We start from the raw sequence: 27,296 nt of genomic DNA, 5'->3' as shown, positions 1-27,296 counted from the left end.
GATACGAGTAATCCTACTGTCCAGTAAAGTAATGGATTCTTCCAGGGCAGAGAGGTTTAGAGGGAAGCTGGTGGTTTTCTGGAAGTGATGCTTTTGTCTGACTGAAGTTGTTGGAGTTGAGGTAAAGGTACCAGAATGAAGTTCTTCAGCCTGTTGCAGGAGTCTGACTTGCTGACCTAATGAGCTAGGCAGTCGTTAAACTTAATAACTCCTGGAGAAGTAATAAGAGCAGCAGTCTTCAAGAATAAAAGATTTAGAAGTATACATATTTGAATGCCTGTGGAAATCATTCTTTTCATGCTAGGTTTTGCCAACCTCACTTTAGCCAGCCTGCCTGTGCAGTTTTTTCATCAAGAAGGTGGGATAAAAGTGCTCTCTTCCATATTGGAAATAGCACTTTTTCTATTGTGCATCTGTCTGTCCAGGTCTGATGGGCTGCATGAAGAGTTGGCTCATTAGTTAATTAATTAATGAATCCAGGATAGACCTCATGACCTGGGATCTTGGTCGGACACCAGATGGGGTGTCAGAGCCTGGTGCTGTGTAGACGTACTCATTTAGGTTCTGGAGAAGTTTTGTGTTGAGGTGATATTATGGATCAAGCCTTTTGCGATGTGGGGACGGTTGGACTGGGCTCTTCCCAGACTCAAGCTCCATTTGGGAATACCCTTATAAAACCATGTACCACAGGGTCAAACCCTCTTCCGATACCCAAGTGTTTGCAGAAAAAGTTTTAGGGATGTAGAGCAGCAAAAGGTGATTTCTCAGTTGCCTTGCATAACCACAAAACCTTCAGAGAGAGGGAGGTGGGTCCAGGGAGAATGCTGCATATATTAACTCACTGGCCGTAACTTTTTTGTTTCACCTCCTTCCTCCTCTTCCATATTGGACTATTAGCAGCTGCTTCCTTGTTAGCCTGCTGTGGATCTTAATGCACTCAAAAATACTTCCTCCCGTTTTTCCTGATGACTGCAACTTGTCTTTCATGGCTTCCAAGCCAGTAATCTCTCTTTTTCACTCTCTCTCTCCTCCGTTTTCTTTTGTGTGTTACTTTTCTGTCCTCTAAGCACATTTATAATGCCTTAACACCAGGCACTCGCATGATTGTCTCTTGTGTTGCATTCCTCAGGATGCATAAGAGATGTTTTTAAAAACCTTATCTCACTGTTTACAATAGCTTGGTGCTGCTGTTTAATAAATTATGAGGATAATTGGTTTTTCAGAGTTCACATCTCCAAAGTATTACAGCAGGGATGTAACTGTATCTTTCTTAGCCATGTATCGCTCAGAAACACTTCATATAAAACACTGAAATAAATGTTTTGGTAGTGCATGGATAACAAATTTAAGACAAACCTTACACTGCAGCTTTCTGCTCTAAGTATTCCCTTTAGGAGTCACGGTTTTTAGGGCCTGTTCCTGCAGCCCCGTTAAACCTCTCGAGAGACTCCAGATTAGTTCCTGGGGCTTTGTACTGCACGGCTCTCACAGCAGTAAGGCCACCTCATCTCCGTATTGCAGACAGTACAGTTTCACCCAAACACTTCTACATAGTTTGGCTAAAGCGTTTCATGTACGGGGATGGTACGCTGTATGCCACTGGCAGAGGACAGAAAGCCAAAATCCCTGTGGCTACTGTAGAGAAAAGCAGAAGCCTGGAGGCACCTCACTGGGTTAAGCTGAGAGCTGAATTTCCCCTTATTTCTTCCTGATCCCCTCCATGGAAAGTATCTGGATTGCTGAAGTCAGTTTGTACTCAGTTCGTTGTACGTGTAGGACACAATGCGAGAGCTGCCTCAAGAAAGATGTCAACAGAGAAGACCAAAGGTGTAGATGGAGGCAAAAAGAGCCAGTCTCCAGTATGACTCAAGCTTGGGGAGGCCACTTAATAGCTCTGCAAGGTGGATATGCTTCTCATAGCAGGTCAGCTCATGAGGAGAGACTGCACCCCTCTCCCAAAAACCATCAGACCATGCCAAAGAACCATCAGTTCATGGTATGACAGTGCTATCCTGTGCAGTATCGCCACCGACTGTACCCTGAATTTAGTCCATCTCTTGCCATATCTCCAGACATATCCAGCCTGCATGGGCATCCCTCCCCAAAGAACATCCACCCCTCAGCTTCCAGCATCGTTTCATCCCTCCTTTCCTTGTTCAAATCTATTTGAAACGGAGTCACCAAAACAAGTAGGCCTATTCTACTTCCCTTTTGAAGAAAGACAGCCTCCCAGAAGGCATTGGGAAAGGGATCTACCTAACAGAGGGCAGAGTCTGATCTGTAGCATTGAAGGACATTGCTTGATTGGTGACAAGGGATCTCGTTATTCTCTTTTCTAGGTACAGAGGGAAGACATACAGGGCAACGGTTAAGATTGTGCGAACATCGGATCAGGTAGCAGATTTCTGCAGAAGAGTCTGTGCCAAGTTGGAGTGCTGCCCCAACCTGTTTAGTCCTGTCTTGGTGGCCGAAGTCTGCCCAGAGAATTGTTCCATTCATACTAAAACCAAGTACAGTGAGTATTAGATGTAATAATTCTGGTTGCTAGCCGGGAATCAGAGCAGTGGGAGGCTGCAGAGAAACTGGTTATGAAGCACATGTATTGTGTAATACATGAATACTGAGTACGATTCACCTCGCCTAATTAGAGCTGTCCAAAAGACAGGTATTTAATCTTGATCAAGTCACTGAAGGCTCCGTTAGTAGTCAGTACCGAGAAATGGGCATCTTCAGAAAATAGTCCATCTCACCCCCTCCTAATATATCTGTTTGAAAGTCATTCCTCTTTGGAGGTGTTGACTTCTCTTTGTATATAAAGATAAAATACAGGGTATGTGAAAGGAACCTGCAGCAGCCAGCTGAGATTTAAACAACTGCATCTCAGACACCTTCATTAAGTGAGGTGAATCCTCTCCTCCTACTTAGTGAAGAGTTTCCATCGTATGCACCAGCACATGCCAGTGTCCCAGTGACAAGGCTGCTGGGAAGGAGTCTGGCATTGACCTCTATGTAGCCAGGGAGTTTAATATTTAAACATATCCCTACCTATTCAGAAACACTCTTTGTTATTGATGTTAGATAGATTAGCTCTCAAACAGGTCACAGAAGTGGAAGTAGATGCTGTTCTTCTCTCACACAGGTTGCAAGAAACCAAGCAGCTGATTGATTTAAGAGAAGTTATTCCTGTTTGATGCTAGGGCAAGAAGAGAAATGGGCCCAGGGGCAGATTCAGATGGCCAAAGGCGGGTTTGTCTAGGGGCCTTCACCTGAGCCAGTCTCCTAGACTCCATCTGCGTTGAATGGAGAGCTAGAGGATGTACAGCCAGGGGAGCGCAGGCTGTGATTGTCTCATTCCAAAGCTGATGCCTGCATTTGGTCAGATGAATCATGTCCTAAGCTCCATTGATTGTATTAATGAAAGGCTCGGTTCAGTTGCCTACGCGTGGGTGCTGAAGGCCATTTTAGATGTCCCAGCATGCTCTACCTTGTGAAGGTGTACCCTAAACCTCCTGCAGTATCTGCCAGCCCCAGAGGATGCTGCAGAGTATGTCAAATGGCAGCTGAACCGGTCCCCTAACATAAGGCCAGAGGGCTCTCATCTCCTGTGCACTGAATGTTATTTCAGCATGGGTCAAGAAATATTTGTGTGTAATAAAAATCGAGTCCTTCATGCACTGAACAAACATACATAATTCGGAATAGCCTGCCCTCTCCACCCTGTTCTGAAGCCATCAGCAACTGAAAATGTGTCTGAGACTCTTAACTCATGCTGCAGTGCAGCAGATCAGATCTGAAACATGTAGACCTCTCTCGCTCCAAATTCCTGTGCAGCTCAGAGGAAGCTTTGCCTAAGTACACATGGTAGGGTTAAATTCAGAACTCCTCACTCATCACCAATAAATGTGTATACATAAGAGCTCTAACACTCTGCACTAGTCCAAGATGACATCCTGTATTTACACTGGACATTTTTTCTGAATTAAGATATTTCAAAGTTCCTTGTAAAAGTGCAGCTAGAATGCAATAGGTAATCAGTAGCAAAAAGCAAGCCAAAATTTCCTTCTCTTGATGGTCAGAGTTTTTAATGGGTGTTTTGCTTTCATTTCTGCAGCTTATTATTATGGGAAGAGGAAAAAAATCATTAAGCCACCAATTGGGGAAAATAACAACATGAAAAGTGGACATGTCAAGCCAGCCAGACGCAGGAAAAGGCGGAAATCCATCTTTGTGCAGAAGAAAAGGAGGACGTCAGCCGTCGATTTGAATGTGGCAGGCTCGGCAGAGGTACACGCTGATAAATGAGCAAAAGGCCCTTGGTGCTTTTTTTTCCCCATCTGCATCTCCCTTTTGAGACAGTTCTCAGCAAACCACAACACTTCACTCTTCCTTTTTGAATCTCTCCTTAGCACCCTGTTTTTCTAAGATCATGGGTTTTTTTTGTGGGAGGCTTTGGGGGCTAACCCTTGCTCGTTCCTGAATTAGCAAGTACAGGTCATGCTCATGAGTTCCACCTTCGTTACACCCTGGGTTTAGAGCCTGCAAAACACTTGGTAGTGATTAAGCGTTCATTGTGATCACCACTTATGTGCTATCTGACATTATATCTTTATTTACTTTTGCTTCCTCATATGTCTATAGCCAGACAGAGAAGCCTGTTTTCAGTGTTGTGCAGCATCTAATACCTTGGAGGAGGTCTGAGATCCATGTCTAAGATCTCTGAGTATTATACTACTACACATGATAACCCTTGGGTCATCAGGGTTTCCAGGGCTCTTAATTTTTCAATAACTATTTGTAACATTTTTGGTTCATAAAGCCAAACAACAGCAGCGCTGGAAGCTTTAGAATTCAAGTAAAGGATTTGTGTCCCAGATGCGAGGCTTCAGTCTTGCCAAGACTTTGTGTGGCGTGATGGGATCCCAGCCTCAGCAATGATTCGTATCCAGGTGCAAACTGGAGCAGACTTGGTTAAATCACTTCTGCGTGGATCCTTCCTGGGTGGTTTTCATAAGATTGTAATGACCAAGTTCACATGTGTTTTCCTTTCCTCGGCTGAGCACCAGCAATTGCTGCTTTGTGCAGTGTGAAATAAAATAGATTTGACTAAATTCCCTCCACTTCAGCTGGAGCGGGGTGACTTTTTAAGCCACTCACTTGATTGCTTGCACTTTCATGAATCGGTCCTCTCTTAGGCATACTTCAGTTTCATTTCCTTAGGCTAAACCTATTTCAAAGGAGTTCAAACTGAAACAAACCCATTTTAAACCAAAATCTACCATCAGATAGCTTTTTTGACCAATTTAACTAACTTGGTCCAAAGTTGTTCTTTCGCTTAAGGCCTATTCATAGGCTTTAGACACATGCTCACACTTTTGTCAGAGCTAATCTATTGAAGCTGTTGGAGCAATTTGCATGTATGAAGTTCAGCATACAGTTTCCGTAGGCCAGTGTATGTTTGCAAGCTCTTTGTGACGGAAATCACAAGATTCTGGTTATAATCTATTTTACGTGGAAATTTGTGCCGTGCCTTCAAGCAGTCAGGTGTTGAGCTGTAAGCAGGGAAATTGTGTGAAATCCTACGTCCTGGAATTTACAGAAACGCCAGCTAGGCAATCACTTCTATACAGTAGCACATCTCGATATTTTTGAAAGGCGCCAAAAGTTGCGTTTTGAAAGGAAGTTGCACTTCCTTTTAATGCCATTGACACGCATGATAATTTGAAGCAAGCTGGAGGTTTAAAATCAAGCGTGTTTCTGGTTTTCTTTCATCTTGAACAAGCCGAGTTTCATTTTATCCTTTTAGTAGTTTCCATTTCCCATTGTCACGCACATCTGCAGTGCTACGAGGTTTGAGATGCAGGTGCAAGGGAGAAACATTTCATGCCAGACGAGTTATTGCCGTTGACCTTTTATTGAAAACAAAAAAAGGATTTATTAACTGTATTTTTACTTTTACATTTTGTAACAAATGTAAACTGGGGGCTAATCTACTTTGCACTGTAGTAAAAATGAGATAATTCACTTAAAATAAATGTTACCATAGACTGTCATGGGCATGGGTGTACAATTTGGCCTGGTACCTTTCGATTTGCCGTTGTATTAATCTCTGAGTCCGGATGCCGTTTCTCTGACGATCTTTGTGCAGGAAAGCGAAGATGACGAGCCGGACGTGATGGAGGATGAGACGGGAAGCGAGGAAACCAGCTCCGAGCTCCGTGATGACCAGACGGACACCTCCTCTGCCGAGGTCCCCTCTACCCGGCCACGGCGCGCCGTCACGTTGCGGAGCAGCGCCGAGTCGGACCGACCTCCTCCCACGGAGAGGGCTCGGAGGAGCCGGAAAACCCAGCCTCTCTCGTACAACGAGGGAGAGAAGTGCCCTCAAGTCAAGGAAGTGAGTATGGCAGCAGGCTCTTTCACTCCTAATTAACGGCAGTGTTTTCTCTAAATTGACCTGCGGTGTCAAGCGTTCCTCGTCTGAGGACGGCATCCCTGCTCTGTGGCTGCGTAGTTCTCAGCGCTGCGTAGTGTTCTTTATGAGAGCTTTTGGCTTTTGTAGGAAATTAAGCAAGAAGAGGACGAAAAGCTCATCCTGGACAGTAATCCATTGGAGTGGACCGTCACTGATGTCGTGAGGTTTATTAAACTGACTGACTGCGCACCCCTCGCCAAGATATTTCAGGAGCAGGTAGAGGTCTTCATATAACTCTTCTGTTCATATCAGTGGTGCTTATTCATGTGTCAGAAAAGGGCAGGACAGCCGGGTCTAGGGCTTTAGCAGAGAGATTATGGCCAGATTTCATATCCCCTCGGGCCAAGCTACAGCACAAATTTTGAGAAAGCATGGAAACCCTTGGAAATTAGAGCCAGAGCCTTGCCAGATCCTCAGAGATAGCAGAAACCCCTCTGAGTTGTTGTGAAAAGAAGGAGGTTTAGACCTTTCTTGACCATGCCAAGGTCCCGCAAGACCATCCTGGTGTCAAAGACGGCACCTGGCATCTCGATGTACCCAGAGGCAGTTGTTGTTTGGTACAAGTTAGCATGGAAATGTAAAATTTATATAAAAGCAGCCATTCCTTGGCTAATGAGTAACAGTTGCTGCTGATTAATTTGAAAGCAAAGGGGCAGTTCTAGGAAATTCGTAGTTAGAAGGATCGTTCTCTGAGACCCTTAAAGCAAGAACGGTCAATTATGCTGCAGCTGATGGCACTCAGCAGAGTGATGTAGCCGGCTGCACATTGAACTATTTCTGATTCGTCTTTGTGAACAAGCCCATTCCCGGGCATAGCTGGCTTCGTGTGGGAAAACTGAAGAGCAAACTTAGAGCAAGGCTGAAACACTCTTGTAGCAAGATGCTGTAATCGCCGTGCCGCAGCGTGCTCCCACCATTTGTTAATCAGCCTGGAGTACTGCCAGGGCTTGAAAGCCAAACTCGTCTTTCCTTTGCCAGAGAGTTTTATGGGAACTTTAAGCGAATGCAGATGACTGGAGCTTTTCCTTGCTATTTATAAAGACGCTCCTGGTGCAATGGGCCATCCAGCTTCAATATAGAAAGAACCCAAGCAACGGACAGCCCTGATCAAAGCAGTGCTTAAGGTGTCCAAGGTCTCCGTGTGCCTAAGGCTACCTTATCAGGGCTATCTTGGAGAGTTTTTGTGTTGCCTGTGAGTTAAATTATTTTTTCTGTGCTTAGGCTCTGATCCTCCCTAAGGTGTAAAAAGCAATTGGTCTGCTCCTCAGTCCATTAAGGAATAAAAAGGACTTGAGCTCTTAATTAAGAGGAGGTTCGTGAAGCCAGCAGAAATCTGTCATAAAATGGCTTTTGTATGGAGTGCTGGTTCAAGGAGTCTGGAACATAAATCGGTCTGAGGGCCTGGACATGATCTCTGCAGCATTCCCCTTGCCTCAGTTCCTCAGCCATAAAATGGGACTGATCAGATCTCTGTGGAGATCTGCCTATGGAGTTCGTGTAGAAGTTGATCCAGCATTTCAGAGCCTGGGAGGCTTTTCCCGAATTAGGGAAGAGATAGGAGCCTAAGGAGACATGCTAGACAACTTCTGAAAAGGCCTCAGGCATCCCAGAGGGAAGAGTTGGGCAGCATCAAAGCGGGAGCGTGGATTAAGAAAAGGGCAGAGGACTATTTCACAGGCAAAGCACCTGATTTTGGGGGCAGGCTTCCCTCCTCACCTCTCCACCCCTGGTTCTGCTTTCTCCCCTCCAGAGTCCATGAGCAAAGCCTGTATCACTGTTTTTCCCTTCCCCAGGACATCGATGGCCAAGCCCTTCTGCTGCTGACACTCCCCACGGTGCAAGAGTGCATGGAGCTGAAGCTTGGGCCGGCCATCAAACTGTGTCACCAGATCGAGCGAGTAAAAGTTGCTTTCTATGCACAATACGCCAACTGACTGCACTTCTCCGTTTCTGTCTGTTCTCCTTTTCATTCTCTCTCTTTTTTTAACGTTGCAACTTCTTCGAGGTTCTTTTCTTTTTCCCCTTTCTTTTCTGAAAACACATAGAATCGGAAGCACTGGGAAATAACTTGTAAAAAAAAAAAAAAAAAGAAAGAAAAGAAGAGAAAACTAGCAAGAAAGTGAATTAATTTTTCTGTACTTGTAAAGCACACTGAAAGATTGCCGGCATCTCTCCTTGCGAGCCTCACTAACCTGTTAACGCTGTGGTTTTAAGGCCAGTATGGATCAGATGGATTGTCGTTTTTTAAAACAAGGCCAAACAACTTTTGCTACCAGTGGCAGACACATTCCCGAGGAGAACGGTCAGACATTTCTGGCTGATGATGATTTGTCTAGGTCGATTTCTGGACATGAGCTATCCTTTCGGCCAACTCTGCTGATGCTCTTCTTTCATATTGAAATGTAAGTGACCATTTTTAACATTAGCCGGGGTTTACTGCAAATTTGATCTTAGTGATCAGTGGGCTTTTTTTTTTCTCTCCGGTCTCACAGAAGGAAAAACTGTTATACCAGTCGTATGCTATTTGCTGTTCCTGAAGGATTTATAAAGGAGGACCCAAGCCAGGCTCTCTGTATGGTATCAGACAAAGCTGCAGCGGGCTGACAAGGGCGCAACAAGACCTAATGCACAGTAACACTTCCCGAGCCCGCGTAGCTGAGTACAATACGCCGATTGTCTCGGTGGTCGGATCTGTACAGTGCTTCATTCTTGTAAAGGGACGTGCATGAAATCTTTTATACTCAAGCCCGTCCAGTTAAATTCAAGTCACTTTGCAGGCCTGACTTTGAACCCCACGGGGGGAGCAAAAACCAGGCTATTCAGATTTAATGATGAGACTGTGGAGCTGCTTCCATCTTCATGAATCTGGTGTTAAGTGGGAATAAAAAGCATCATCGTTTTCCACCTGTGTACCCCATGGGGTTTTACACCAGCTGAGGATCCAGCCCAACACACCTGCTGTCTCCAGTGTATATAAAGCTCCCAGCTTGTCCCAGTGCTTTGTGCCACCCTGGACGGTTAAACTGGGACTTGCTTTAAACAGGCTCGGTGTTTCCGCCTACCTTGCAGGGCTGCATGACCCTTCCTTCTCTCCCTCCAAACACCTGTTGAGCCTGAATTTGCTGCAACTCAGCAAAGGTCGGTGGCAACTCATCGGTGTGAAATTTTCCCCAAAGCAAGAACCAAACTGGGACCAAGCTTGAATTTGCTCTGCCTTTAAGGTGCAAGTGAATCCCTCTCTCAGAAAGCAAACTGGATGGTTCTTGTTGAGGTTTAGCCGGATTTCATAGGAAACCACTGGCTTCAGCAGACTTTTTTTCTGAAGTTATACACAGGCCTCCGTTCCCCGGCCTCGAGGAACTCAGCTTGGGTTTTATATTTGTCCTGGAAGTTTTACACAGCCCTGTTACAATGCTGGGTGATGCCAAAGCCCACCCAGTGAAGACCTCTTCCAAAAGAAACGTCACTTCTAGCCCTAAATCTGAATGGCAGCGCCTATGGCCAGATAACCACACCTTGAATAGTTGCCATCTGGTGACCGCAAACTTGGATCAGATAATCCTGCTGACTGAGTGTGCTCAAAAAAACCTACTGACCAACAGCAGGCTAGAGCTGGTGCTTTTTCCTTTATCAGCTTCCTCCTTAAATTCTTTGGATTAAAGTTGGAAAGCCTCAGAAATAAATAAAATCCTGGACTGCATCCGAATCTGCCCTAGAGCATGTTAGGCAAGAAGTATTGACTCCATATGCCATGCATCACTGGAGACTTTATGATCTGTTTCCTGATTTGCCACTGAGGAATTTGATGGGCAGTACTGCTGCAGGCTGGGCCAGATCCTGCCAACTCCTGCAAACCTCACTGGAAATTTTCTCAAGTGGGAGATCAGCAGGACTGGGTCTGGGCTCAGCTGTTTTCTTGTATGGAAGATCTTGGTGTTGAAGTTTAAATCAAAGGAAAGGAAAAGACGTAGTCACCGCTGTGCTAAAGGGGTTTCTTTCGTTTCTCCGAAAGCCAGGATTAAAGAGGTTTGTGGTGGTGCAGACATTCAAAAACTGAGTTTTAGACTGGATTGCCTACTGAACAGTAGCAGTGGACTGTGTCCATGCACTTGGTTTGATAACTGCTTGGATTCCTTTTAGGGTGCCTAAAAAGTTGCTCCTTGTTTAGTCTCTGAAGACAAAAGGATTGTGCCTGGTAAAAAGAGAGTACAGCTGAGTAAAATAAGGATGCTTCTCTCAACACCTCCGTGCTTCAGCCCAGTCCCTTCCAAGACTGGCATAACATCTGCCAGCAGGAGATAACTCCCACAAGACTGCTATCAGGAAAACCAGAGTGCGAGGACATTTCAAGGAAGGGAATTTGCCTTTTCGAGCATCTCAGCACTGATCCTTTACTTACCTCAGCACTGATCCTTTACTTACCAAGTTCACCTTCTTCTGAGCCTCCTTCCACTGCTTTGATGTTCCTTGGGGTTTTTGGCCACTGAAATTTGACAGAGACATTTGATGCTTCCTGGAACGTATTGCAAGAACTTCAGTGCTTTTTCCGTTAATCTTGTAACTGTAGATATTCCTATGGCAGCTAACTACTTATGGAAGCACGGTCAGGGAGCAGACAGCTGCAGACTGTGAGAATAACCATCCCTTATGTTGGCCAAACAGGGGATGGGTGGAGTGTGGAGCCCAGCATATGGGAGTCTCTACTGATTGTTCAGGGAAGTTAAGTCATATTCAAACCCCACGTATTAACAACAACAACAAAGAGTTTAATTTTAGCTTGCACCGGCTGTTTTATTTCCTCGGGTTTCTCTCTCCTCATCATTCATCTTTCAATTTACTGTTCTTCAGTGTCCTGTCATGTATCTCTCTTTGTTCCTTGTAGAGAAGATGATGAGCTGAAATCTTTATCCTAAAATTACCTTGTACCAGCTGGGTGGCAAATGCTTTATTATTTTCTTCAATCTGTAGGATTGGGAGAAAAAGGGGATTGGACTGATGTTGTCTCATGCACTGATTGCCTTCCAGAGAAGCTGGAGCTGAAGGTCTTTACAGTTTCTTAAGCAAATGGAGAATGGATTGTGCACGGTTTAATTGAACAGTGTGCTCATATTGTTACTTAAAGCTTGAGCAGAGATCAGAGAAGACTACTAACTCTTGCCTGCAGTTCACTTCACTTCTGGAAAATAAGCAAGGCTTTAGAGTAATGTGCCTCAAAAGTGACATTTGAAACCACATCTTGGTAGGGTAAAATATCATTTTACTTTGCTAAGTAGAAGTATGAACCACTGGAAGATTTTCTGGTCCAGCACAGAATTTAACCCATGGGTTAAATTCAGAGCTGATGCAATTGCATAGATACGCCACTGATATTGATGACATTACGTCTTATGCCACTTTTTCTGAATTTTGCACCCAGGGCTGAAGTTTATTTTATTACCAGCTGCAAAAAGCCACTACTCTGAAGTGCTAAACGTATGATTATCTGAGACCATTACCAACGGCTGAGGAGCAGTCCTCCAGTTGCGTTTGGGGTGCTGGACATTGAGCTTCAGCACATTCACACAGACCACTTTGCTCCCCCTAAAAAAGGTGTGCAAGCGTCTGCTGTTGGCATCTCTTTAGGCATAAGACCAAGGATGGGCATCTCTGAAGCTTTTTGCTCTGGAGCACAAGGAAAGGGTTGAGCGTATCATGCACTGCTACTTGCCCGTCTCCAGCTGCAGTGGCTTCTTTTGAGCCTGCGCTCAGCCTGGTTGAAGAGGTCTGTGGGCAGGTCCCTGCAGCCTTCCCAGACCCCCTCAGCACTTACCTTGGGCAGAATCCAGCCAGCTCCCAGACTGCTCAAAGCACTAGTTTCTGAAATCAGAATAATGCATTAACTTATGGCAAATGTCCATCCTTCCCTCCTGGTTGTCCTTTCTTCCTGTTGTCATTGATGCTCCTCTCCCACCTTGAAGAGAAATGCTCTTTTGGGGTTCAGAGCTCTTCCCTTTCCTGCTTGAAAACGCGCAGCTCCCATCCACACTCCCTGTTTTTTCTCAGCTGCAGGATGGCTGAACTCCTGACTGTTTCTACTTCTCAGAACCATGATGGCCTCCCAGCTCTGAGAAGGATTTCCGGTTCTGCAGCTCCACCTTGTTAACCATATGCAATAGCCTTTGAGAGTTTGCTCCTGTAGAGTGCAGAGAACCTCTTTTAGAAATGCTGTGTACCCTCAGCACCCACTGAAATCGGGGCAAATGGTTACACAGCCTGTCCTCAGTGAAGCATCTAGTAGATGCATGTCCTAGCTGAGATGGCCTGACCCACATTGCCAGAGGTGTTTGGATGCCTGGGATTTACAAAGGCTTCTTAGTAAATTAGACACATAAAACCCGTGAAGAGGTCACTGTGGGTAAACAGCTAGTTTGCCTTAAGCTGGAAAGTCACCATTCCTTGGCTTTAACCTGCAAACTTTTGTGGTCAGAAGTCACGCAGTCTGGAGCAAACACCACCTCAGCTCTCTGAAGCCCAACCAGACAAAGTCAAGCCACCATAATCAATATTTGGTCGCCTGAAAAGCCTGCCCTGTTTTTTTCAGGGCACCAGATTGAATTTGGTGGAGCTGTAGTACAATCACAAAGTCTTGGAAGCTCAGTGCCATCAGGGCATTTCAAATGCTCTCTGTTTTTGTGGTGCAGCATGTTTGGAGAATGATGCAGCTCAGACTGTTTCTCCTGGTTAAATATTCAAGTGCCAAAAAAAGAAAAAAGAACATGCTGTAACAGAGCACCATTAAAACCAGCTTTATTACATATGGATAAATATAATCTCAAGGGCTCCATTTTGGTGCTAAGGTGTGTCACTCTGTATTTTCCATTTGCTTGGAATTACAAAGCTGATTCCCCTCTGCAGGAATATTTTCTGTAATCAACAACATGTCTTAACCACTAGGATTTTATATCATTCTTTTTTTCTTGCAGCTATAGATTTTTTAATTCAGATACACTCAACAAATGACCCCCTGTAAATCCTGTGAGTTTTGAAAAAGTTTTATACAATATATGTATGTAAAAACCCTTTCAAAATATGGGTGCATGTATATTTTTTCCTGGCTGATACTCTTCATCAAATCAGCTGACCCCCTATTTAGGGAATCCCTGTTACTCAGGACTTGATCCAGAAGTAACCAAAGTCAATGAAAGGGCCCTCATGGATGTGTGTGGGCTTTGGGACCAAGTCTTCTCTGAGTTCTTTCACTTAGAAGTCCAAAGTGTGCAGTTAATTAACATGAAGTTTAAAAACCTGCTTCTCCCAGTGGGCAGAAATCCAACTGAAACCTGCCAGACTTAATGAGAAAGGGTTCGTGTCCTTAGGTGCTCATGAACTCCAAACAAAGGAGCAGAAACATTTAATATTCTCATTTATTCTTCGGTACAATACTGCAGCAACAGGTGCGAATGATCTTAATGGCCACATTTAGAGTTTGAGCCAGACATCAAAGATCAGAGTTTTACAGCCCAGTAGTCCTTTAAATGTCAGCTGTCCCGCAGGAGAGGAGTGGGTTTGCAGTGATTTACTGGAATTCTCTTGCAGTAGAAGATGAATGTGAATTGCCCAGAAACAGCGTGGGTCATAGGTTTGAATTCTTATGCCCTTTGTCATGTTTTAGTCTTTAATGTGAATTGTGACCTCAAAAAAAGATCTTAAGTTCCTAATTTAAAACTACAACCTCTGCGGTGGCCTGTGGCACAACTTTTAGCATTTAGATCCAGCATCGTGCTACTTATGAGGACGGGAGCGTGCGTTGACAGATAGGGTAGGTGAGATGAGGAGATCTCTCTGCAGAATGACTTGTCGAAGGAGTACAGCAGGACAATTGTCGTGTGGCCACTTAGCCATAGATATTTCCAGCCTTGATGCCTGTCAAGGATGTGGGAGAGGGGAGGGATGGTTTCAGAGAAGACGAGGGTTTGATGTTGTGGGTTGGAGATGCCTTTGTGGAGAAGGACCTCCCATGGGAGGGAAGCACAGCTGTAGCCCATCAGCATCATTCCTGAAGACTTCTCTGAGTCTTGTTCGTAGTAAAGATGCTTTAAGCCCCAGCAGAGGCCTGGTGAGAGGAAAGAAAGAAGCTGGCAATACACTCAGAGCTACGACTCTCGTGTATGAGTGCTGGCAAGTTCGTATTTTTCTTTCCCTTGTGGAGATGGAAGTATTTGGCGCAGACAGCTCTGGGCTCTTTGACTGCATAGGGAGTAGTAGATAAGATTATTCTTTCTTCCTGGTATCTATCTCCTGTGCATTTCCTGGGTTTAAGCATTAAGGAACCTTCTCTTGCACCTTTCGGACCTTCATAAGAAAAGTCAGGGGCTGAAACTTGAGCTCCCTCCCGTAGAAATAGGTGCCCTAGCCCTGAGTTCAGATTGTGCGGTCAGCAGCACGCACTGCTGTGTGTTGTGATGTGACAGGGCAAAAATTATCGCTCCCAAGTCACCCCACCTGCACGTTACTGCTCGATTCTCACCGGAAATTGTGGCCGTTAGATCTGTTCGTAACTGCACACCCTGTATTTCCCGATTCCCATTCGACAGAACCTGCTCAGGATGTGCCAACACGTGCAGTTAGTCCAACAGCTTTCACCTTCAGGGACCTGCTTGCTAGAAAATGCTTGCCTGGGGAATGGTAACATGACGCTTGCATGCATATAGGCAGGGATATCAAGTATAGCCAGCTACTCACTGCAGCATGGTTCAATAAAGGTGAAAGATCTCAAGTAGAGGCTTTGAAGGGAAGTGAGTCTTTTCATGAGCCAGGGTAGAACAAGATGAACTCTCATACCCTCCGCTCTCCTACAGAATATTAGAAATTCGCTCAACAACCAGCAGTTATGGACCGTTCGTGGTGATGTACATTGGAAACCTTTGAATTGTTTTGCATTCCAATTTGTACTGGGGATTTGATTCAGACTTTGTGTACGTAATCCCTTTGGTGTGTTACAAATATATATGTGTGTGTGTATATATATATGTGCATATATATATATACATATAAATAAATCAATGCTGGTGTTTTTACTTTTTAAAGTTCACAGGGCAAAGGGCATGTTGTTAGTTTGCTGTAAGATTCTATTCTGTATATATGTTTTCATGTAAATAAATGAAAATCTATATTCAGAGTTATATTTTAATTTTTATTCAAAATGAAATAAATCCCCTTTTTACTTGAAGCAATTGTAAGCCACATTGTTAATAAAGTGATAATAAATGACGTCTCTCTCCAGGGTAGTTTTTTTTTTTGTTTGACTGGGCAGTACGGATCGTGCTTTAATGTATTTGCTTCTTCCTTGAGGAGGGAAGGTGAGAAAGCCATCAGGTGACTTCACTGCTGCTGCAAACTTAACTCTGTCCTGCATGACTCCATGCACCTTCCAGGGTACTACAGTCTGCGTTTGCCTCTTTCAGTATGAGACACTTACTGGAGGCCCCTCTATTTGGAGGCTTCCTTTTTGGTCACTAGAGATAAGCACCTGCAGCCAGATTTAGGTTGGCCGAGTTGAATCGCCCTGGGAAGGTGCTTTTTTTTCAATGCCTTTAGAGGGCATCTAGAGCACGTGGACACCTCATAGAGGTGAATACTGAGAAAGGCCAATCTGGTCCAGGAGCCAGGCTACATGGATGGGACATAGGCTCCCATTATATCCTTCACAGCATCATGCAAACACAACAGCATGACTTCCAGGCAGTGCAGGCTCCGTCCGAGTAGAGGTGTGACACTGAAGAGCAGTTTTTATCTGAGGGCGTCATAGGAGAGTGACAAGAAGAGTGAAAGAAGGGAATGAAGGTAATGTAATGAGCAATAGGCAAGGAAGGATGTAATGAGAGAGCAACTGGCAGGACAAGACTTACAGCGGAGCCACAGCACGTGAAGTAGAGACGCAAGAAACACGACTTCACAAGCTACGTGGGAATCATTGAAAGCTGCTCCATGGGGGAGCAACCCTGCGGTGGGGGAAATTAGCTATTCACTGGGTCAAAAACAAGGACTGTAGAGATCCTGACATGCATGGCAAAAGAAAACTGTATTGTATGAAAACATGTTTCAGATAACATTTTTTCCGGAGGTACAGGCTATGCTGAAGAGTGTAAGTTCCACCATTTCTCTTAGCTTAGCAAGATCAGCCATTCTTTATCTGACGAAAATACAACCCTGGGTAAGTAGGTGGCTTTAGGGTGATTTATAAAACGATCAGTAAGGTATTTTTGCAATGTTAACCAAGTCTTGGGCTGGATCTCCTTCTGTGCAATGCTTCATGATGCTGCAATCACAGCCCATGCATCGGTAAGGACAGCACTGCAGATCGTCATGGCCCTGACCTCACCAAACAGCCTTAAAAGTAAAGCATCAGGCCAATGGATGGTGATGTGTTTTGACATATGACCGGCTAGACCACAGATGTCACGACTGAAAGATGATGTATGGAATGGGAAGGATTTATACAAGGAAATAATTCTGAGCGAAGTCTGATAGTGGCATAAAACTAAAAGAGCAGAAGCTTGAATGTTTTATGATATTCTTAAGAATCCAGAGGTGAAAATAAATCCATGTATCTCCCTGCAGCTTATTACATAGTCATTTAAAGTAATGCGAAGGTCAGACACTGAGTTTTAGATTTCTGCCACAGCTCTGGGAAGACATGCTCAGAGCTGTGCAAAGAGCTAATTTTTGAAGAGTATAATGCAAAGTGATTTTAGTAAAACACTGGTAAGATGCTCCAGCTGAGTTCCTTGACATTAATGACCAGTTCTTGAAATATAATTGCCATATACGGTTTCCTTGGATTGGGGGCAGAAAGGGGCGAGGAGAATCTACCGGCCTTGCTTCTGACATCACAGGCCAAGATTTTGAAAACTGGCCTCCATTTTTAGTGTTGCAGTTTTTCATTCACAGTTAATTTGGGAAAGATCTCTGGATATCTCATCTGATTTGTGGATACAGTCAAGCACTGATGTGGTGAGTTAAGTCCAGCAGTGGGTAGTGAACAGCTGTTGCCTACTATATTAAAAAAAACTACTTTAAAGTTAAGTTGGATTTTCAGGTCTGTGAGGAAAAGACCCTCTTTCTTTTCTGCGTTGGTACAGAACAAACAAAAAAGAATAGGTAATCCTGTTTCATTCCTAGGGTTTGCGGAAAGGCATTCAAGGCAATGATTGTTAGTAATAGCCATGTCGTTGCTGCAACTGCTGCTGCTGTTACTGTTGCTGTTGCTTTTTTTTTTAATTCCAAGATTCATGGCTTTCAGTGGAATGAAGTGATTATTTTCAAAGTCTCTCTACTCCTACAATATTTATGTAAGGATGATACACCTCTTGCAACAGTGCCTGTACTCAGTTACCATAAGCTGATTTTATAGCGGCATCTCAGCCAGAGTTGTAATTGCACTGTCTTTTCTAATAGGTCATGGAATCTGAAAAATCACAAAAAAATAGTGCTGCGAGACACCTTGAGGTGTCAGCTAGTCTGTTTCCCCTCCTCAAGGTCAGACCAAGTAGAGCAATCTTAGTCCTATGTGGCATTTGTCTAACTTGGCCTCCAAATGGGTGTCAAACTAAAACTTCCAGTGACAGAGATTCCCCAGCGGCTCCAGAGCAGATAAAAATACGTGATGGCGTTTAGGCAGTGAAGTGTGATATTCCCAGATAAAGCCATTGAGCTGATTACTGCCACTGAATGGTCTCCGTCTGCAAAGCTTAGTAAGACTAGTGGTTAATGAAGCAACTTATAAAAGTAAAACCAGAAAATTCACTGTTAAGATTAAATTTCAAGTAGGCAACTATGATCATAATTTCCATCCTGAGTCCTTATTTGGGGAGGCAGGACGTAAGAGCTGGACGTTACAACAACGGCAGTACTACAGGCAACTTCCCTGCAATACCCAATGCTGCCCTCGTCGTGCTTGTGTCTCTGAACAAGTCGTCATTTGAATTAAAGCTTTGTATTGCTGGGACTATTTTAGACCACACATTAAAGGGCCATCGTTTTAGGTGCAGATCGCTCTGTCACGTACAACGGACCTCGCTCCTGTCCCCTTGCTGACGTTACCCACAGAGGAGCCACCCGTTACCGTCAAATTGTCTGGTTGATCAGCATAGCACTGATAAGCCCAGGGCAACTGCTCTCTGTGCTTAGTCTGAGGTTTCCTGCCCATTCAGACCTGGAAGATGCTCATGTTCTTGAGAGCTCACTGGATCTTTCCGGGTGTATCAGCTGGATGCATGAGAGGTGCAGAGAGTGCACAGGAGCTATTCCCTGCCGAGGCAATTCGTACTGTCTTCTGACGATCTAGTGAAAGACGGCGACCTTTTAGAGGGCGAAAAGTGTTGTTATCACTTTCATGGACTTGTCACTGAGACACTGAGGTTACGTTTTTGTTCAGCATTGGAAGGACCCTGGAGCGTCTGAACTGTAAATCTTTAAGCTTGAGTTTTCACGTGAATCCTAAGAGCTCTGCTGAGCTCCTGGAAATATGATTGACTAATTGCATTTTGCCACTGCAGCTTTCTACTTAACAGCCTCCTGGCCACATCTGGAGTTCAACCTGCCAAGGAGGCCTTTAGCCAGTCAGTCCCCCAGCTACTCAGTCAGTCCCCCAGCTACAATTGCACAATGGCCTGCTCCTGAGTGCCAGGCCTTTTGCACCTCATTTTCGTGCTCTGTTATAAAGAAAATAGAGACATGTCTGAAAGAAGAGAAGATCTGGGAACCTGGACGCCATCTGAGGACAGCTCTGCATCTAGCTTAAAAGCCTCAAGGGAATAATGTTAGGACTGTCTTTGAGCCCTAGGCTATCATCTGATTAGGTAAAAGAATCCCTCGTTTTGTTCTGTGCTTGTCCGACATCTACAACGGCTGTCTTGAACCTTGACTCCACTTTTCAGCCCACATTAGTAGGTCTAATACATAAAATAATAAGAATGTCTTTCACTAGCACACCTACAATAAATTCATGCACCTGTTTCTGGTGGGGAAGTCCTGTCACACTCTCTCGCTAGACAAACCATCGAGGCAGCTCAGGACATTCCTGCCTGCCACACAGCATGGTAGTGCCAAAACAGGACTCCTTTTCCCCATCCCCCCTGCACAAGAGTCTCCAATGCACCTTGAAAGCCAAGTGAAAACCTTCCCCCTGCTTCAGGTGCCTGGGAACACTGTGACTCCAAGAGGGGAGGTGGGATGGTGCCTCGGTCATGGCATTTCAGGGTGACTTTTGAATTCCTGTGGTCGTGGGAAGACATGGCTGAAAGAAAGTGGCCCAGACCCAAAAACCTGTTGGCCATAAGGTAGGTGGAGGAAGAGATTTTGCCCACAGAGATAATCAGATCCCAAACAAGGTTCTCAACAAGAAGTATAGATGCAGCAACAATGACCAAGCCTGGGGATGCATATGGTAAAAGGGGCTGATCTATGTCCAGTGAAGGAAGTCTTTGACTTTCAAAGGCGCTGAGAGCTAGCCAGACTGCTTGGTGCCTGACAGGGTGGGCAACGGGATAGGAAAGAGAAGAGGTGGAAAGTGGAAAAGAGGCTAGAAATTTAACAGCAGTCTGCTCGATGATGCACCCGATGTTAGGGTCAACCCGATATTGTTTTGTGCCACGATCCCTCTGAAATCCGGTATAGCATGCTCAAAAACATGTTTTGAAGTTTTATTTCTCTTCTGGGAACGGAGCTGCTATTGCATGGGCATTTTGAGTTGCATTTTTGGGGGCTTTTCTTGTTTTTTTCCCCCTTTTAATATAAAACAGCTTTCTGTTTCCATTTACAATTGTTAAGCTGCAGTGTCTGCGTGCGTGTGTCTGTGTGCGAGTCTTTAGTCCATGGTGAAACCGGAATATCAAGTCTTTGTATGTTCTGAGATCGTTTTTTTTTTTTTTTTATCTGATATTGAATTAAGTAAAGGGCTTAATGTTCAAAGCGGTGTTTGGGGAGTTACTCACACAAATTCTGTTACTGCTGTTAATGGGATTTGTGCAGATTGCTTTGAAGATGAGTCCCTTAATGTAGGATAAGAAAAGACATTCTAAATTGTAACTTATTTCAGACAAATCTATCTTTAATTTCTACTGATAGAGCATTAGAGATTTGACTTGTGACACAAAGAAGCTTTCACTGCGTTTTTTTCTTATTTATATTGACAGGTAAGTGAAAACAGGTTTGGTTCAAATAATCCAGTGGATACTTTGCTGAATCCTTGGAAACAGAGAGAAAGGGAGTTTAAGATTTGAAGCACTAATGAAATTTGCTGACATTTCAGAGAATACAAAGCTGGGAAGAGAAGGTCATAAAATATTTCCCAGGTGCTCTCTTACACTGCAGACCCAACACTGATGGAAATCTTGGGTTGTAAAGTGGACATCTCAGCATGTAGCTTGGTAGCCCCCCGTTCAGTTATTAACACTGGTTGATGAACACCCTGGCTTTAAAAATGTTACTAAGAACAGAAAAGAGCAGGCAAAGGGAAGTCTCATTGATGACACAGTAGAGAAAAGGCTTGAGGAACCGGCTTTTGAGTTTCCTTGAGAAATTTCAGCCTTCCTGACTGCAGTGGGGAGTAGTCAGATCGAGTTTGTCTTCAGAGATCTGGGAATGGACAAGTGCAGGCTAACATGGCAATCAGCGAACTGAGGCCTGCAGCCACAAAGAACAGGGCAAGGCAGGGCAGTACTAGGACATGTAGCATTTAATTTTCAGGTGCTTAGCAGAGTTCGCCTCACCTGACTTCAGGCTGAGCTTAAGGTTGTCATCCAGGGCTCGGGTCAGTCACTCACATGTGAGTGCCTCACGAGGCACTGGAGCATCCAAGGCATGCACCTGGAGCTGGCAGATGTGACACAGGACTCGTGGAGGACCCAACCCCTTCTGCAACAGCAGCTGGAAGCACCTCAGATGGTACTAGACACCTGTCTGTGGTACATTGAGCGGAGCCCTCAGTGTCCTCACTGGCGTGCAGGAAGACAGATACATCCCAGACATTGCTGTCAAGAGGCTTAGGATGGGCCAAATCACCTTTGGTGAGTGTCTTTCTCCCTGATTACAGAGGGAGCCTGAATTGTCTAATTCAGATGTCTATTACTTGTGTCATATCAGGGTGTCCAAGACAGGAATGGGATGACACAGACCTAGGGAAAACCCACGCTCTCTTCGAGCAGCAGCTAGAGGCTTAGGGGATATTTTAGGGCCTCTCAGATAGCAGTAGGCACCTATGTTTACACAACTAATTCAAGTCCTACCTGGCTATCTACTCGCATGGCTCCATTGACAGGATCTCCACTGACTGCACTGGATACAGTTGTAGACATCCACATGCTTGCGGACATCCAGACTTCGGCTTCCATTAGCCAACATGGGACAACCAAGGTCTGCCTCTGTGTTGCTGGGTGTCTCTCTGGAGGTCCAGGCAGCTTCCCTGAAGATTGATGAGCAGTTTAATGTTAGTTTTCTCACTGCTGAGCTTGCAATGAAGATTTGTAGGCTATTTCCTTCTCAAATCTTTGCAACCCCTATCTTTTATCCTCTGATCTGGATGATAAAGCTGACAGAAGCTGTATAAATTATAGTCTTTGGAGTATTAATTGCCTGTTTCTAAAAGATTAATTACAGAATATCTCTTACATTCACAGATCGGTATTAATGAGATACAGTATTACTTAATAATATCTCTTCCTGAGTCACCCGCTCTGGCACTGGATATAAACAGGGCAGTAGTTTCTGAGCATAGAAATGTGAACAAGTTACAGCAGAGCAAAATCTGGTGTAAACTGTGGTGTGTTGCCTACTTGTCATAACTTCTTATATACAGGTTCATGGTCCATAGGAAACGTGGGGCAATTGAAGATCACTTAACCCACACGCCAAGGTTGTGCTGTCACATTAGCATTAGCACTCCTTCTGCTGAAAGACGGGTCTCATCCTCTCTGTGTGTCATTCCTGCCCTTCACTTGTGCTGGCATCGATATTTTGGCAGCTGTGCAGTCTGCTAGGAAGCTCACCTGGCCAAAGACTAATCCATGTTAAAAAGCCTTCCTAGCTCTCAGCTGGCTCATTTTCTCAATCTAGCTAGCTGTCATATGAACTCTTCTGTTACTGTCCTGGGATGGATAGGAACAAGCAACTGGGAGGGAAGGAAGGAAAGGGTTGCTTTTTCCAGTGGCAGCACGGATTTACACTGAATTCGGGTATTGGTGTTGCCATAGCCCTAGAGACAAGGAGGATGCTTCCTCATGACTCATGCAGAGCAGAAGCATTCTGTCTCACTTGGATGACTTCACTCACGTCTCCTTAAGCTGAGCTAAGCACTACCAGACCAACCCGAGAAGAGCTGCATCCTGGATATAGTCGCTTCAACTTGGAGGTAATAGATCTTGACTACATATCTGGAAGCTCCCTGAAGTGACTCTCTTGAACACATCCCCATGATGCAGTGCAAGGCCTCAGACATGCAGAAGCAATGTAGCTGTATGAAGGTGGCACATATGAAGGTGAAGCTAGTGAATTTGTGGCACGTACACAAATTTTTTTTTTCATTGCAGTGCCATGCAAAGAAGTCTTGAGACCTGAATGAGAAACTCTATGATTGATCAACCTGGTTTAATCACTGGTTTGGCGCTCTCTGAACTGAGGCTTTCTGCTGATTTGCCCGTATTTCCTCCATAATAATCTAATCACTCTTCCTCTACTGACTTCACTTAGATTTTTGTTACCAGTGATCCACACTTTTGAACTGGATGAGAGCTTGACTTACTATATTTTTGCTTTGTAAAAAAATGTCCTTTAAAAGTTTTAATTCCCTTCTCTCCACCCCCTGCCCCAAAGCCTAAGGAGATTCACCAGCATAGCTCTGAAACCAACCAGTCACATAAGCACATAGTTAAATTTCAGCACCCAGGTAGTTCTACTGACTTCTGAAGTCACCTGAAGTGTTGAAAGGGGTTTTGAGGTGTTTTCTACAGGAGAAGCCTTCAAACGAATCTGAAAATTCCAAAATGTGTCAAGAAGCAGTTTCATTAGTGATTGCTATTTCTGATGATACAACAAGAGCTAACTTCTCTGCTCATGTTGTGTTAGTACTCAAAATTGACTTCAGTAGACTTATCAGAGACCTAAAGTTAGTATGAGTTCAAAAAGACATACTAAATCACGATCCTGATTTTTAAAAAATATTTCTAAAATTCCTCCTTGAAATATGGCGATTCTTAGTCTAAGTTTTCATAACCTTGAGACACTGTTTCCTTGCTAATTAATGCTTTACTTTCCCATTCATGCCCTCCCCTCCACACCTTTATAGGTTTCTGGCTTCCTCCTACTGTGGTCTATCAGTGTCACTTAATTTTAGCTTTTCAGAAGTATCTGCCTCATGTAAATTCCTTCTATAACCAAAAAAGGGAGACACACACCTCCAGAGGGCAGTTTATCCCATCTACTTTGGACAATTACCTAGGATAGGACAAATTGTCTTCTGTAGGGAGGAGAGATGGGCATCTCCAGAGGACAACTAACTTAGTCAACATATCTAAATTTCAGAAAGCTGAGGTTAGAGAAATCCCATTGCAAAGTTGCTTTGGGGATAAGAATTGATTTAGTTCAATGAGGATTGCTAGTATTTTTCCCCTATTCCCATTCCTAGCAGTTTTCACTTCACTGACTTAAAGAAACGCTAGGCCCTTTGACATCAAGAACCTTCACTGCAGACCAGTTTTGATGTACCCTTTTGTTTAAATACAGTTGCATCAGTTTAATCTGAATTTGTCCTTTACAGTCAGCGCTTCTAAAGTTTGACCTCTGTTCATAAATAGCCTCATCACTTTCTGCTTAGGTGACCATTGCATCATGAAGATCTAGGCCCAACTCTTAGGAGGAACACTTGTCTCCCAAAACACACTTAGGACATTCACGTCTCCCGTGATAACACCTTCCCCAGGGATATATATATATATATTTTTTTTTTTCCCTTCAACAGTAAGCAATCCTGCCCATATGAAAGTCCTACCATGATGATTTGTCATAGTTTCTCAGCACCACCTCTAGAGAGCTTGTCCTACCACCCACTCCAAAACGACTCTGCTAGCCTTGCTACACTGTCTTAATTCTTCCCAGCTCCTTCCACCACAGACAGGTAACTCACCCTTCTCCATTTACCTCATTTTTAGACAGTTATTACCTTCTATGTCCATATCACAGAATTACTCCTAGCAGAAACCTGGTTTCCTGTCAGGTGTCAGGTGTTGTTCTTCTTCATCAGTCCCGTTTCTGAGACTGCTTAGGTTAAGCTTTACAATTTGTTTTCTTAGCAGTTGCAGGCAACTGTGTCCCAGATTTGAAGGAGGAGCTGCAGAGACAAGTGCTATTTTAGAGAAGTGCTCAACCTGGTTTCAGAAGCCTTGCCCGCTCTGCGTCTTCCAGAGCAGCACATTGCCCTAACGGTTTCAAGAACAGAGCCACCTCTGAGACATGTACCTTGGAGCACCAGAAAGACTCACGCTTGATAGTCTACCCTGGTTTCATTGGGTATTATTCACTAAATGAATCCACTCCTTCCCTTACCATCAATGCTCCTTCTTCCACTCATCATCCACCCTGATGGCACTCCTTATTCCGTACCTCATTCCTGTTTTTCCTTATCTGATGTATCCAGACCAGCTATTTTGGCACCTATATATGCAGAGAAGCACCTTGTGAGTTTTCAGAAGGAAGCACCTTCAGGCATCTCAAAATAAGTGGCCCTAAAGCAGCAACTATTTACTGCAAGCAAAGGCAGACACTTTGCTAAACGAAATGATTCCCTGATAACATAATTCCCGAGGTAGAGAGGGGAGGAGAGCAGTGACAGGATAAAAGAGTTTAATTGTCTCCCTTTTCCAGCAGGAAGCAAGGAGAAGAAATGATTGTTAATTGCTGTTAATTGTTAATTGCTGCCTTCCCCATCTGCAAAGCTTTCATTAGGACCCCACGAAGGATTGCAAGAGCTTGAATGGGTATGTTGCTGTCTGGCTTTACAATTTGCTTTTTTCTCTGTAGAAGGAAAGGGGAAGCTTTCCATCGATTTGTTCAGGAAAAAAGACATTTGGAGCCTCCTGCTTTTACCACATGGTTTCCCACCATGTGTTCCAAAAGGAACATATCATTGTGCAGAGTCTGACTTCCAAGCTGTGGTGAGTTTTTTGCTACCATTTTGTCTCTTATCAGCATTAATGGTCTTACGAGAAGGATGTTTGTGCCTTAGGAGTGCACGCTTTGTGATTTGCTTGAATGAGAAGTCTTTTGGTGGCAGCACTAGAACATGACTCAAGAAATGTGGCTTAGGACCTGTTTCTGCCATAGCCCTCCTAGAAAGCTCTTGTTCGCTGCTATAAGAAAAGCAGCCTCTGGCTTTGTCAAGCTGCCTGGGGGTCACCTAATCTATGGCAAGCCTCTGCACCTTGCACAGAAGATAATAAGTGATTACTAGCATTTTGTTGCCCCTCTCGTATAGATGTCTCAAGAGTCTACCCCAGACTGGGGGCACTTTTCAGATGAATCTCAGGCTTGCAGCAAATTGGAGAGTGATGGCAGATCGGCAAAACCATTTCTGTATTTTCTGTTTCCACAATAGCAGGTGCTTGTGAAAAAAAATCTAAGGCTACTGCATTTGGAGCAAGTGTTTAAATTAAGGCTGAAAGACGGAACAGAAAAATTCACTTTAAATTCCCGCGTTAATTACTGTGGAAAAATATTCCTGTGTGTCCTTCTGTTGACAGGCCTTGAGTCCCCTCCTATCTAGCCTCTTCCTTCATCCAGATCTTATTAATTCATTCAAATTGTAATCAAAGCTGGAGGCGCTGGATTGTGCATGGGATTGAGAGACAGCAGGTCTGTGCTGTACTTCAGGAGCTGCCTTACCTCCTGCCAGTCACTGCATCTTTTTCACATATCTCTCCATCTCCCCATCTGTAAAATATGCAAAGCATTGCTTACTGCACTTAGAGAGTCTTGTGACTTCCGTGGTTGGGAATAACTAAATATTATGACATACAAAAGCACAGGGTATAGATATATCATAGACTTCACACTTGCATTTCACGCTCCGTATTAATGTGGCGCTCCATGGTGACATGATATTTACCAAAGACTTCCAGGGAGCAGACTTGAAATTTTATTTATTTTTTCAAGACTAAAAACTGCTAAGTTCAGTGTTTATCTGCGGCATGAAGGGAAGGTGATCAAATGAATGGTAATGATAGGTTTCTAGTCATACGAACAGCCTTTCCTATCTTGATCCCCCAAAAGATGCCCTATGAGATTTTTCTGGGCATTAGGGTAGTCAGATTGTCTTGTTAAATAGTGCGGAAATTGACAGATCATAAAGAAACAGAATAACTGCCAGAGACTGTACAATAATCTGGCAATATGAAATTCCAAATTGTAATGTTTCCCCCGGAGTCTATGAAATATGTAAAGGAACAACTGCATATAACAGTCAGCTCTGTGTACCTCCCAGGTAGCAGGAGTTAGCAAGATACTCTGTTCCGGTTGTTTTTTTGTTGGTTAATAAAGTAATCTGGTGGATTAGTGAAGGTAGGAACAGTGAAGGATGCAAAAATTATCTCTGAAGTTCCCCTGTTGCACAAAGCTGCTCTACCAAATATGCAAATATAATGGTGCTCTGGTAGTTTCTGATCTTGCTGAACTCTTATTGCAGCGCGAAAAGTCAGTTGGCCGAAACTTGTGCAGCTGCCATCAGCATTCGTTTGCCATGATGAGTTTTCTTGGTGATCCATCAAACCCAGCTTTTTCTCTAGCAGAAACCAGCAAG

The 27,296-nt window shown here is 44.1% G+C and overlaps 1 protein-coding gene across 3 annotated transcripts in view; it reads left to right on the top strand.

Moving 5' to 3' along the window:
- The window catches only part of SFMBT2 (Scm like with four mbt domains 2), a 115,486-nt gene extending 106,942 nt beyond the window's left edge, over positions 1 to 8,544 (top strand). For all 3 annotated transcript variants that reach the window (XM_068958406.1, XM_068958486.1, XM_068958569.1), the window contains 5 exons: positions 2,340 to 2,515; positions 4,112 to 4,284; positions 6,146 to 6,394; positions 6,560 to 6,688; positions 8,266 to 8,544. In XM_068958406.1, coding sequence (XP_068814507.1) covers positions 2,340 to 2,515; positions 4,112 to 4,284; positions 6,146 to 6,394; positions 6,560 to 6,688; positions 8,266 to 8,406 — 868 coding nt within the window. In that variant the 3' untranslated portion in view covers positions 8,407 to 8,544. The remainder of the gene's footprint in view (positions 1 to 2,339; positions 2,516 to 4,111; positions 4,285 to 6,145; positions 6,395 to 6,559; positions 6,689 to 8,265) is intronic.
- Positions 8,545 to 27,296: the final 18,752 nt, after the last annotated feature.

The sequence above is a fragment of the Struthio camelus genome, chromosome 1 (genome assembly GCF_040807025.1).
Source record: "Struthio camelus isolate bStrCam1 chromosome 1, bStrCam1.hap1, whole genome shotgun sequence".
Classification (NCBI taxonomy): Eukaryota; Metazoa; Chordata; class Aves; order Struthioniformes; family Struthionidae; genus Struthio; species Struthio camelus.
The sequence above is the reverse complement of the archived record's forward strand: the minus strand, read 5'-3'. Positions and strand labels throughout refer to the sequence as shown.